A 13448-nucleotide genomic window follows, 5' to 3' on the forward strand; every position below is an offset into this window, starting at 1 on the left:
GTAATCGCCAGGGTAGTGTGAGCCAGGTTGAAGGAGATATGGAACCTCCTTGCCAGCCCTGTGGCTCTGTGGGATGAATGTTCACATAAGGAACAGTAGTCTTTTCTGTGGTTCTGTCTGGGAGAAAGCTGCCTCCCAGGTCTCGCCCTGATGCCAGACACTTCACTTCCTCCCTCTATGCCACTGGTGCCTTTCAAGCTGCTGCCCTGGTGCTGGAGCTCAGAGGGAGGGAGTATGAGTAAGTCTATGTGTGGACCCTTTAAGAGGAACTGCTTGGGAATGCAGCAGCATCTTCCACAGACTGAATTCCTGCTAGTTTTTACAGCCAGAAGTTGTGGGGACTTGTTTTCTTGACACTGGAACCCTGTGCTGGAGGGCCTGCTGTGGGGCAGGGGTCCCTTGCTCCAAGGATATCCCTCCCGATTTTTATCTACCATGTGGGTGTGGGACCAGCCCATTCTGCTTCTTCATCTGTCTGTGTCTTCGCCCATCCTACCAGTCGGGATGGATGTGGGTTCTCTAATTCCGTAGTTGTTGAACTTCTATTTAATTTGTTCTCTGATGGTTCTGAGTAGTGGTTGTTCCATAGTTTAGTTGTAATTTTGAGGTGGTTATGTGAGGAGGTGAGCTGTGTTTACCTGCACCTCTATCTTGACCAGAAGTCGAGATTTATTTTCTTAAGTCGAGAATGCATATTTTATTGTGTCCCTTTTTTACCTGTTGAGATGATTATGCTTACCCCTATTTCTTTATTCTGGTAATGTTGTGAATTATACTGTAGGAATTTTTAAATTTTACACTATCCTTTTATTCCTGGAATAAAACCCTCTTGGTTATGATGTATTTTGTATTTTTAAAATTATATATTATTTTATCTTAAGTGATGAATTAAAATAATAAGCTATATCTATGTCTTTACATTAAGAGAATTGAAAACTGGTGATACCCAACTTACTAGTTTTTGCTTCTGTATTTTGAAGCTCTGTTATTAAGAATATAAATGTAATAGTAGAATAATTAGGATTTTTACATCTCCTTTATAAGTCGAATCTTTATCACTATGAAATGACACTCTATCTTGGTAACATTCTTTGCTCTGAAATCTAATTTGCCTGATATTAATGTAACCACTCCAGTTTTCTCTTGATTGGTGTTAGCATGGTATATTTTTTGTCATGCCTTTACTTTTAGCCTTTTTTAAATATTCACAATATATGACTATAGTTAATGTCTTCCATCAGTTTAGTAACTTTTCAGCCATTATTTCTGAAATGACTACGTCTTATTCTCTCTTTGCTCTATTCCTAGAACTTCATTTTTCTCACATTTCTCTTGCTCTGTTAGGTTCTTTTTATCTACTTCCCTCTTTGCAGTTCAGTTTGGATAATTCCTTCAAGTTAATTAATCCTAACATATGCTGTTTTCAGTCTGCTCTTAAAATCCCCCTCTGAGTTGTAGTTTGCTTATGAATTAATTTAAGCTTACTTCCACCAGAACTCTGGATTACTTCTTTTTAAAAATTCTTTAGATTTTATGAACAACAAACTGAACCCATTTAAAGAGTATATTTTGATGAGTTTTACTGTGGTATACCCTGTGAAATTACTACCACACTCAAGATACAGAATATTTCCCTGATCTCCAAAAGATTTCTCATTCCCTTTGCAGTTCATCTCTCCTTTTAATCCTGAGCCCAGCCAGTCACTGATCTGCTTGAGTCACTCGAAATTGATTTTAATTTTCTAGACTTTTATATAAATGGAGTCACATAGTATGCCTCTTTGTGACTGTTTTCTATCAGTCAGTATAATGATTTTGAGGTTCATCCACATTGTTGCCTGTATCAGTAAGTTCATCCTTTTTCATGACTGAATAGTGTTGCATTGTATGGACATACATGGGCCATTTTACATTTTTGACTATTGTGAATAAAGTGCTTTGAATATTTGTGTATAACAATTTGTGTGAACATTATATTTTTATTTTTCTCAATTGAATACTTAGAACTGGAATGGGTGGGTCTTATATTATTGTAGATGTATATTTAGCTTTGTAAGATTTTAAAAATATGTATTTTGTATAGCAGTTGTCAGATATTGGTATTGTGAATATTTTTTTTTGTTCTGTGTCTTTCCTTTTCATTTCATTTTTTAAAACCCTCATTTGAGGATATGTTTATTGATTTGAGAGGAAAAAAACATATATGTGAGACAGAAACCTTGATCAATTGAGTCCCATATGTGCCCCATGCAACTGGGGACTGGACCTGCAACCTAGATCTGTGCTCTGACTGGGAATTGAACCCATAACCTTTTGGTTTATGAGATGATGCTCCAACAAACTAAGCCACCTGGCCAGGGCTCCTTTGCATCTCTTACTAGTGTCATATTAAGAGTAAAAGTTCTAAATTTTAATAAAGTCCCATTTATTAATTTTTTAACTTTTATGCTTTTTGTGTCCTAAGAAATATTTGCTTAACCCCAAGATCACAAGATTTTTCTCTTATGTTTTATTCTAGAAGTTTTAGAGTGTTTACTTTTAGATTTAGATTTATGATTCATTTTAAGTTAATCTTTATGTATTGTGTGAGGCAAGTTGGATGACCACCATATTATATATAGCCTCAAGTCATGTAATTTTCAGTTTTTTGGAGTATGTTTATCAGTGGTCTCCAGTTACAAAACTAGTCAAGAGCTATTCCTTTTTCTGTTGAATGTACATTTTGTTTTGCCTATGCAGAATGGAATAAAATACAATGGTAAAACTTGATGAGTAACTGCAGGTTTAGAATTTTTGGAAGCCAAAAATATTCCACATTTTAATGTTTCCCATTGCTTCTTTAAGTAAACTGGAATTTCCTCTATTAACACTTATTGACATTATTGCCATCTTATCAATAAAAATAGAGGCTCAGAAATATTAATTTTTTCAGTCATACAAATTATGCTAATATCAGGTATAAACTCAGGTCTTCAAATGCCAAATATTTCTTTTTACCATATGTGAAATCAAATAAAGGTGCAAAATATTTATAAAAAGGGCATATCAGGTGAATATGGCATAAATATTAACTTTCTATTCATAAATATATAATGTTATGTACATGGATATCATTATTATATTTATTATTCATTGAGGTCACATCTATTAAACATGTAAAAGTTCTATTGTATGACTTTTATCCCACAGGTAGTCCAGGCAAAATGGTGACCATGTGCTGTCTATTATGTGATATGGTTTATGTTTCAATAGTCTGATTTGATGAGTTTTCCTATATTTCTTCCTTGGGGGATCATTCCATAGCTTAGTCTCAAAGTATTCTCATTTGTCACATTGGTTAAATTACCTTTCTTCAATTGTGTTGCATCTTTTCTGTTTCATCATCAAAAATTTATAAACAGCTGTCATTTTCAGTGACATCCATCATCCCATGGCCGGCCTTCCCATGACCGGCACTTACCCCCTTAGCTATTTGGTGTCTTCACCTCCTGTCTCTCAGAAATCTCTCTGATTATAATTGCCATCTAACACATAGATTCTTTATACGACGTAATGAGAAACGACGTTCATTTTAATACAATAGTGGAGTACATAATAATCTGTAAGAGATCAGGTCATCTTCATATTCCAAGACTTTCAGAAACCATCTACCCCTTCCAAATAGAGCCCGAATCTCTTTGTTAAGCCTTCAGACCAATCATCTCAGAAATAACCTTCCTCCCCTGTATTCTCTACATTGCCTCATGCCTCTAACATGAATTAACGTATCGTTGCAAGAGTTGCAATGTACAAACACTTAATTTATGTGAATTCAAATTTAAGTATAGCTGCAAGAGAATAATTTAAATTTAAACACTCGAGTTTTAACCACCAGTCCTGCATCAGTTAGGGTTCAGAGAAACAGAACCCTATAAATGATAGAAAATATGGGATCTGCTACGGGCATTAGCTCTTACATAACTGTGGGAGCTGGACAGTCTTTGTGTGGTATTGGCCTTTGTCTGGCGTTGGGCCTCAAGGCAGCCGGCTCCACAGTCAGGAAGGAAAGATGGTTACAACATGGTGGAGATTACGGAAAGGCTGGAACTGGTGAGGACAAGCTGCAATCCACAAGGGCAAACTAGAACCTGTGAGAACAAATTAGAACCTGCTTTTGTCTCTCATGACAGCCAACTGCAAGGATATAAATGGCTTTCAGGGCGAGGCAGTGCCTTTGGCCACTGTGTTGGTCAGGCACCTCGTTGAGGATTCAGAGAAGCTGGGCGAGACCTGGCAGGAGCTGGAGAGCTGCGGGACCGGCAGGCTGCTGGCCCTTGTTGGCACCCTGAGCCAGCAGGCCGGTGTCTGACCCTACAGTGATTTTCAGAGCATAATGATGTCTTTTGCAAATGCTGCCTTCCAAATCTCATGAAAATTTCTCTTTTAACTAACCCGAATCTGGAATCACAGAGGGAAGGGGATCCTGGGAAATGCAGTCCTATCTCAGCTAAATGACATGGAATAAAACCACAAGTCCACTTCTGCATAAGTCCTTGAGTAAGCAAGGGACTGAAGATATGCATCTGGTATATTTTTCAGTCTGTCGCAGTTCCCAAGTACCTCTCAGTGCTGGGTGCAATTCTACTATTAGGTTGAATTTTTTTAGTAAGACTCATTTCCTAATTGGAAGCCAACTGCTTCATTACATGGTCACCTGAAGAAAATGATCTGACCTAATGTGGGAGGGACAGACGAGCCGTTTTGTGTCTATGAACCAAGAGATGGTGCGTGGGTCTCCAACACGGTGTCTTTCTAAGAAGATATTTATTTCTACAATAATTTTGCTCATATCCAATTTTCCATGTACACTTTGACTTTGGAGCCTAATCCTAGTTTTAGAACTTTCTTCAATAAATGTTTGTTAAATGGTGAATGAATTGTGTACTTCTCACGTGTAAACGTTTTCTCTTAGTGAACAGCAAAGTGCTTGATGTAAATGAGGTCCTCAATAGACGTGGGTTAAATTATTTATTGCAAATATTTATTCTGGTTCTGTGTATTATTAGAACAGAGTATTGTAAATATTTTCTTTTTTAATAGATTTCTAAGTGCCTGTACTATGAGCCACCGAATAATACTGTGTACTCTTTGGGGCCTGGGTAAAGTGACTGCTCATTCAATGTGGGTTTTGCGAGGCAAGTTAGAACTTGTAGAAAAGTATATTTACATCGTAGTATTTGGGAAAACTTTGGACCCATTTCTTCCTTTCAGTACTTGCATAAATCCCTGCATTCTGCCTGTGCCTCTCTCTCTGTCTCTCTGTCTTTGGTGAATTATCATTAGAATATTATTAAAGTAATACATGCTCTTGGTAAACAGTAAATAAAGGTATAAAAGTTCTCTGAACTCTTCCACCTCCACACATAATTTCGCACTCTCCAAAAATAACCATCACTAACATTTTTTTGTGTATCTTTCCTCAAATATTGTGTATTTACAAACATACATGAATATGCATGTATATTTACATGTACATGTATGTTTGAAACAAATAGGATCATATTACTCCTATTCTGCAACAGGCTTTCACTTAATATATTTTGAAACTTTAAAAATATCAGCACATAAACCCTGGCTGGTGTGGCTCAGCAGATTGAGTGTCAGCCTATGAATTGAAGGGTCACTGGTTGGATTCCCGGTCAGGGCCCAGGCCTGGGTGTGGGCCAGGTCCCCAATGAGGGGTGTGCAAGAGGCAACCAGTTGATGTTTGATGTTTCTCTCACCTTGATGTTTTTCTTCCCCTCTTTCTCCCTCCCTCTGCTTCTCAAAATAAATAAAAATTAAAAAGATCAGCACATAATTATATAGCTTTCTTTTAAGCAAACTCTTAAATATGTATTCCAAAGTACAGATTTACAATTTAACTACTTCTTTTTGATGATTATCCTAGGTTCATTCTAAGATTTAGCATTACAAACAATGTTGCATATATATATGTCTTTGTACATATCATTCAGTTATATCTAAAGAGCAAGTGCTCAGCAGGGGAACTGCATGGTTTCCCTGAGCTTTGTTATCAACTGAAGGGTATATGTTTTCAGGATATATAGTGTTTATAGTTCATTGGAAGTTGCTAGTAAACACAGGGTCACCTGTATCTCCACAGCTTGTTTTGTCAAGAGACCTATGACAAAAGGAAAAGAGGCTTTGAAAGAAAGGTCTTTGTCTTGATTGTTAGCAGATCCTCCTTTTACCATCTGTGTTTCACTAATAATTAGCAGCCATCCATAACATCTTCTGACACTGAAGACAGCTGCTCTAAACACTAAAAGGGTCATCGCCATATTTAACTCAGAATTTAATCTAAGAAACTAATGTTTTTACAGTTCCGTGATTATCTTAAGATAGAACAATAATGCTAATATTTCCACTAAAAATTAGCTGGCTTGGCAGTAGTTTGCCCATTGCTTGCTACTGACCCATGCAACAAATATTTATTCTCTGCCTATTTCCCCAAAGGATTTGAGATGGCCTTCTCTGCAAGAACAAGTGCTTCAAAACTAAACACCATGAACAGAATAGAGGAAAAGAGGCAGGCAGTAAAAGGGAGACTGGGAGGAAATTATTTTTCCAAGAAACTAGCTTTAGAAAGGCCCAAAACTTACTTCCGACCTTCTTAGTAGACAAGATAAAGAGGCTGAGTTATAGAGCTTGCCATATTTTAACACAGAGGTTCTCAGTCCTATTAGACACTTTTAAAAAAATTCAACAAATATTTTGTAATGTCTTGTTGCTATCCTGATATGAGGATATCAGGTATGAGGCATACCTACCTATACTATGTAAAAATGAATATAAAGTCACAAGTCTAGCATATTAGAGAAATTAAAGGTAAGTAAAATAATACACATTTTAATATGTCCATGTATAGGCATGACTCTGCGGGAAGGCAGATGAAGTCACCGCATACTTACAGGGAGAATCACAGTGAGTGTAACAGCTACGAATGTAGCCTGGCTTACGTGTGTCGGCTGCTGAGCTGCCACCAGCCTCACTGGTTGTCGTGATACAGTTTCCTAAATCCTTAAAAAAAATAAAATTTTGCCCCAATTTACTTGGAATGGAATTCTTAGGAAATTAAATAATGTTAAATTGAGCAAAAACATCTTTGTATTTATACATAAAGTGGACTTTTTTCTAGGCTCATGAGCAGTCTTTTTTTTTTTTTTCTTAATGGAAGTCTGACAATATGTTAATAATGGTACAAAATGTGTAACAGTCTTCTCCACGAAGACCTGTCCTGTACACTGCAGGCCGTTGAGCACCCCTGGTTTCTGTTCACATTAAGTGCCAGCAGCTTGTCCCTCTCACCACCATGGTGATGCCCAAGCACTTTGGAAATCTGCTTGGTATTATCTGTCAAAATCAGCATTTGCTGGGTCCCAGTAATCTACTTCTAGTTATATACACATCAAAAATGAGTACATATGTGCATCAAAAGTTTTGTTCAAGAATGTTTGCAGGGAAATGCAAATTACAACCACAATGAGATATCTCCTGACACCTGTTGGAATGACTGTTATCAATAAATCAACCAATGACAAGTGTTGGGTGAGGCTGTGGAGAAAAGGGAAATCTCATGCACTGCTGGTAGGGATGCAGACTGGCGTAGCCACTGTGGAAAACAGTATGGAGTTTCCTCAAAAATTAAAAAATGAAACTGCCTTATGTCCCAGCGATTACACTTTTGGGAATATATCCAAAGAAACCCGAAACACTGGTTTGAAAGAATATGTGTGCCCCTATGTTCAATGCAGCACTATTTACAATAGCTAAGATTTGGAAGCAACCCAAGTGCCCATCAATAGATGAGTGGATACAAAAGCGGTGGTACATTTATCAATGGAATACTACTCAGCCATAAAAAAGGAGGAAATCTTACCTTTCAGGACAGCATGGACAGACCTAGAGGGTGTTAAGCTAAGTGAAATAAACCAGTCAGAGAAAGGCAAATAACGCGTGATTTCACTTATATGTGGAATCTAATGAACAAAATAAACAAAATAGAATCTGATTCATAGATACAGAGAACAGACTGACAGCTGTCAGAGGGGAGAGGGGCCAGAGGGCTGGGTGAAATAGGTGAAGCGATTAAGCAAAAACAAAACCAAACCTCATAGACTCAGACCCCAGTATGTTGATTACAAGAGGGAAAGGGGGGTGGAGGCAGGTAGAAGAGGGGAAATAGGGGGTAAATGATGAGGGAAGGAGACTAAGGATGGTGAACACAATACAATATACAGATGATGTGTTATAAAATTGTCCACTTGGAACCTCTATAATTAACCAATGTAACCCCAATAAATTCAATAAAAAAGAATGCTTGCAGCAACATTATTTTTCTAAACTTTCCTGAGGATATGTTTTCATGGATTTTAGAGAAGAGGGAGGGGGGCAGAGAGAGAGGGTGAGAAACATCAGTATGAGAGAGAAACATTGATGGGTTGCCTGTACGTGCCCTGACATCGAACCTGCAAACTTTTGGTCTAGGAGATGATGCCCCAACCAACTGGGCCACCCAGCCAGGGAGCAACATTATTCTTCATAGCCCCAAGCGGAAACAATTCAAATGTCTCCTTAACAATAGAATGGATTAAAAAAATTGTGACATAGTCATGCAGAGGAATAATATGCAACAGCAAATATGAACAAATTGTTACTACAGAAACCATGGAGGACTCTCACAAAAAATGTTGAGTGACAGAGCCACACACAAAAGAATACATACTATATAATTCTAAAAGTTCAAATACAGGCAAAACGAGTGTATAGTATTATTTGGCATAATGTCTGGAGAGGGAATGAGATGCGCTTCTGTGCTACTGAGAGAATCCCAGTGGGGTGGGGTTTACATGTGTGTTCACTTTGTGATAATCCATTATCAGCAGAGGGAGAGTAAAAAAAACCATTCCAAAGGATGAGGTTCATAAAGTGTACAGGGAGTGAAAAAAGTGACTGTAATTTTAAGAAGGGCAACCTCCTCCCCAGTCCTCTAGTCCTTCATTTCCTAGGAGGGGAGCCCAGGAAAAACCAAATCTGAGAAACAGATTCCAGCTCAAACTTAAACCCTCAAACAGATCAGGAGATTGAAATGTCCATCACCCGGGACAAAAGGTGTTCCCAGATTTGTATAAGGTGACTGCAGAAGTGACTGAGTCTTTTTGCTGCCCTGGGTAAGAGGGAAAGGGAAAAACAAAAAACATCTAAGTTAACTTCCCAACCTCGCTCTCTGGAGCTCCTGAAATCACGCGGACAACCTGGGGCCCACCTTAGGGGGCGGACCAAGGCCTTAGCAACGGAACGACCCTTTGTTGCGTTGCAGCCGCGCGCCCCTCCCCACCCTAGGCTGGCCGGCTCGGCGCCCGGGTTCACTCTCTCACGGGCCTCTCAGTGGCGCGCAGTGCTTGGATTTATTTGCACACTCTGATTCTGGTGCCATTCAGCTCTCGGGTTTCCTGCGGTGGGAGCTGCCAGGGAGAGCCCGAGCTGGGGGAGAAACAGCGAGAAAAAAGGTTTAAGAAGCAAAAATTTCAATATTTGCTATTTGTTTTCATTTAAAGATCATCCAGAGCTCCGAGGAGAGGGGCCTGGAGGGTGGGAAAAATCACTTTTGTATGAGCTCCATATAAAGAAAGCAGAAAAAGGACCGTTGAGGACCGAGCAAGAGACAGCTGGGGACTGGAGATGTTGGACACCTTCGTCCCTTCCCTACAGGACCTGGGCAGGAATGTGTTGCCCACGCTGCCCTTGCTGAGCCAGGACGGTAAGCTACTTGAGGTGGGGGCCCTGGGGCTGAACCTTTATCTGCTTGAGGGCCGAAGTGGAAGACCTTCCTCTCTATCCGCTGGGGTGGCCGTGTCGACCAGCTGGTAATCACATCAAGCTCAGGCTGGATGCTTAATGATTGCCTTCATAAGGGGCAGGGCCAACCGAGGGTTTTGATTGAACAAGATAATATATGCATAGCGCTTAGCTCCAGGACTAGCACAAAGTAAATAAATGCTCAGTAAATGTTAGCTTATTACAACACCCCCAAACGGCTCTTTCTCAGAGTTCAGGCAAAAACACAGCTACTTTGGTTGCCCTTGATATTTTGGGGTTGTGTTAAGAAGGTGAGATGGTCATAAAAAGAAGTGGGTGTTTGAAAGAAGACCTAACAGCTTTTCATAGGAAACTTACTAGGCTTGGTTAAAAGCATAGTTTCTTAGAAGAGTCACCCCAGTGTGACACTGAGATCGGTCTGTGAGAGACAGGAGCCCTTGAGAAGAAAAGTGCTCGGAAATGGAAGCTGCCGTTACTGTCAATTCACCGTGACCTAGAGAAGTTGCCTCGGCTTTCACCAAATGCTTCCGGGAGACAAATAAATGAGTAGATGCATCTTCTTTCTCTTTTTCTCTGCATCACTCCTATTCTTCCCTGTTAACATAATTCTAAAAGAAACATCAAAGATAATGGTTTTATGGATTTAAAAAATATCTGCCATATTTATAAATTTTAGAATGTGCTATGTGCTTGCTGGGCGCTAGAGAACTGATGGTGAGCAAAAACCTTAGAACTTACAGTCTACTGGGGAAAGATACACGTTCAGTAAATACAGAAATTAATATAAACTTACACTTAGTAAGTGGTCACCAGTGTCAGAGCTGACTGAGGGGTCAGATAGGTGAAAGAAGTCTGTTGATTTTATTGATAAGGAGGCCATTGGTGACTTCAGTAAGAGCTCTTTGTTGGTTGAATGACAGAAGCAGAAATCAAACTACTACCTATTAACTTTTGCCAATGACCATTGTTAAGGAGGTGAGGAACTCCCAACATCAGAAAAACACATAAACTAACTTTCCACAATTGTATACATGAAGTCCCACTGCTTCTGTATGTTTCACCACCAAAGTTTAATGTTATGTAATTACAGTATGTAGAAGGTCCCATCATCATTTTACAGATGTGTACTGGATGAAACTATTGAAGACTATGGAGGCAGGAAGGTCTTCAGACATGCAGCACACTGATCTTCCCACTGCATTATGCTCTGGAAACACATTTTTGTTTTTGTTTTTGTTTTCAGATTTCTCAGTAATGATTTGTTCTGTTTGTATACCAGTATTTTAATTTTATAAAATCTTTTATAAAGTCAGGGAACTTATTTTTCATTTTTGATATTAACATCTATTTCAAGCATTTATGTCATTCTATAATTCACACACTGGGTACTTAATTCTTTTCTATAATGATCACATATGAGAGTATTCCTGCAACTTGGTACTGTGTTTAAAATATAATTTCGAGTGCAAAAACTTTAGAACTGAATATAAACATTATTTCCTTATAATAGTGATTCTTGGTATTTCAGTATTTGATTAACATAATACCATTTCCTTAAAATAATAGAGTAGCATATTATTTAATTTGCTTTTTAGAGTGGATTAAAATTATTTTTGTTTTGAGATTTAGTGATAGCTTCTGTGATACTTTAGGATGTCAGAAAGATCAAAGTTAGAACTCACAGTGTGTAAAATTTCCAAATCTATTCTAATTGAATTACAAGGCTGAAAACTACCTAAAGGGGATGATTTGCATGTTTTCCTTCTTATTCAGTGAGAAATAGCAAAGTTCAGCTTAGAATGATAAACTCTGTTCTTATATAACTTTGCCTATTAGATTTTATAGAGTAAAACAACACAGTGGACTTAAATGTATCATATAAGTGAAGAAAGACTATCCTCAAATTCCCAATTGAACTCCATCAAGTCTTTTCACTAAGGTTTGGTTGCAGGCTATATAGTTTCTCCTGACCCTAATGAACTCATTTCCTTTCGGTGTAGATTGTTTTTCTGAAATTTGAGCTGCTTGTGAAGAGTCTAGGTGAAAGACTTAACAGTTTTGACCTAACTCTGAAAGGCCTCCGTGTAAATCTAGATACTGAGATTTTGTATTATTAATGAATTAATGAGGTTTTTGGTCATCATGATTTTAATTCAATGTATAGTTGGGACTGGGTGAAAGAATATAGTTTTTAGCAGCCAGCAGTAGAATTACTTTGCGTATGGGGGCAGGGAGGAGTGGGGAAAATAATAGGATGGGAAGAATAAATACCTGATTATAGTCAACTGCATATCCATGATTCAGAGCGAAGGGCAGAATTTTGACCTTTGGCTCTCTGTACCATGCAGTCCTCAGTTTCTTGGTGAGTGAATAAGTTTACATCACCTGAGTTGTTCCTAGGTGACCATGAAAGTTACTTCTCATTGTCTAACTTGTCCCTTCCTTGGTACATTAATAAAAAAAATTATATTTATATTTTTATTAATGGATGTACTGGAATTAAGAGACTACAATTTCCCTGCTTTAGATAGTGGTTTAAGCCATCAGGAAAAAAAAAAAGTTATGCCAATAAATCAAGCAGTTCCCCAAGTGGGGAAATAATAGGTCTTTTGTTACCGATTTCATCTATGTCCCACAGTGGCAACCTGATAAATGTCACTGTTCTTGATTTTTAATCTGAGAATTAAATCATACTCTTTTGATTTGCAAGGAGTTCCTGACTGAAGAGTATCTTTAATACATGTGATTAGGCTTGGAATGGAGATGCCAACACAGATGTAATTTTTTATATTCTAAATATTAGTTATACTTAGGGTATACCTTCAAGTCACACATCAACACTTCAGTTATTGATAACTTATTTTTCTACCACAGTGTTCTTGAAACACAGCTCAGAACAAGAAAATAAATTAGAAAGTCTCCCTCTGATCATTCAAAACAGAGAGGGCAAAATATATGCACCGATTCAGTGTAAAGCGAAAGCCCCTAAAGGTCACTTCCCAAAGACCTGTCTTTAAAAATTAGTATTTTAGACATCTTCCTAAATCCTCTCACACAAGCAACTGCTAGCCTCAGCAGGCTCCCAGACCCTGTGCCTCTGGCTAAGTGGCTCCAGGCCCAGCACTAGCAGCAGCCAGCTTTGGATCGCAAATTGACTTTGCCTGGGAGCCTCTAAGCCCAGAACAAGTAACAGCCATATGCAGATTGCTTGGTAGCTCATGCTAGGTGGTCCTAGGCAGAAAACAGGTGGTGGCTGACCCTGGCCTACACAACTCTGGAAACCTCAGAGTCTGTGTATCCAGCGGACAGCTACAGACCGTGTCGGAGCACCACTGCCCTGCCCTTCACAGCTGATCCTTTATGGAGGGCGGAGGTTTGTGGTTGGGGTCACAGCCAGGTCTTGTTGCTGAGTGGCCTGTGCAAATCCCTCCCATAGACCTGCCAACAGCAACCAAGGCTCAACTATGAGAGGAGGGTGTACTCAGCCCACTAAAAGGATGCACCTTGAGCACCCTGCTTGGGTGATAGGGATGGCTATGCCACTGTTCCCTACTAGATGCCTACTACATTAGGCCACATTACCAAGA

At 38.8% G+C, this 13448-nt stretch overlaps 1 protein-coding gene across 1 annotated transcript in view; it reads left to right on the top strand.

The window, feature by feature from the left end:
* Positions 1-9723: 9723 nt before the first annotated feature.
* CCDC81 (coiled-coil domain containing 81) overlaps positions 9724-13448 on the top strand; it is a 35349-nt gene continuing 31624 nt past the window's right edge. Inside the window, exon 1 of the mRNA XM_054576390.1 lies at positions 9724-9802. Within this exon, the coding sequence (XP_054432365.1) occupies positions 9724-9802 (79 nt within the window). The remainder of the gene's footprint in view (positions 9803-13448) is intronic.

Source organism: Pteronotus mesoamericanus, unplaced genomic scaffold (assembly GCF_021234165.1).
Source record: "Pteronotus mesoamericanus isolate MK-2021 breed Mesoamerican mustached bat unplaced genomic scaffold, CSHL_Meso_final contig_33, whole genome shotgun sequence".
In the NCBI taxonomy this organism is placed as follows: Eukaryota; Metazoa; Chordata; class Mammalia; order Chiroptera; family Mormoopidae; genus Pteronotus; species Pteronotus mesoamericanus.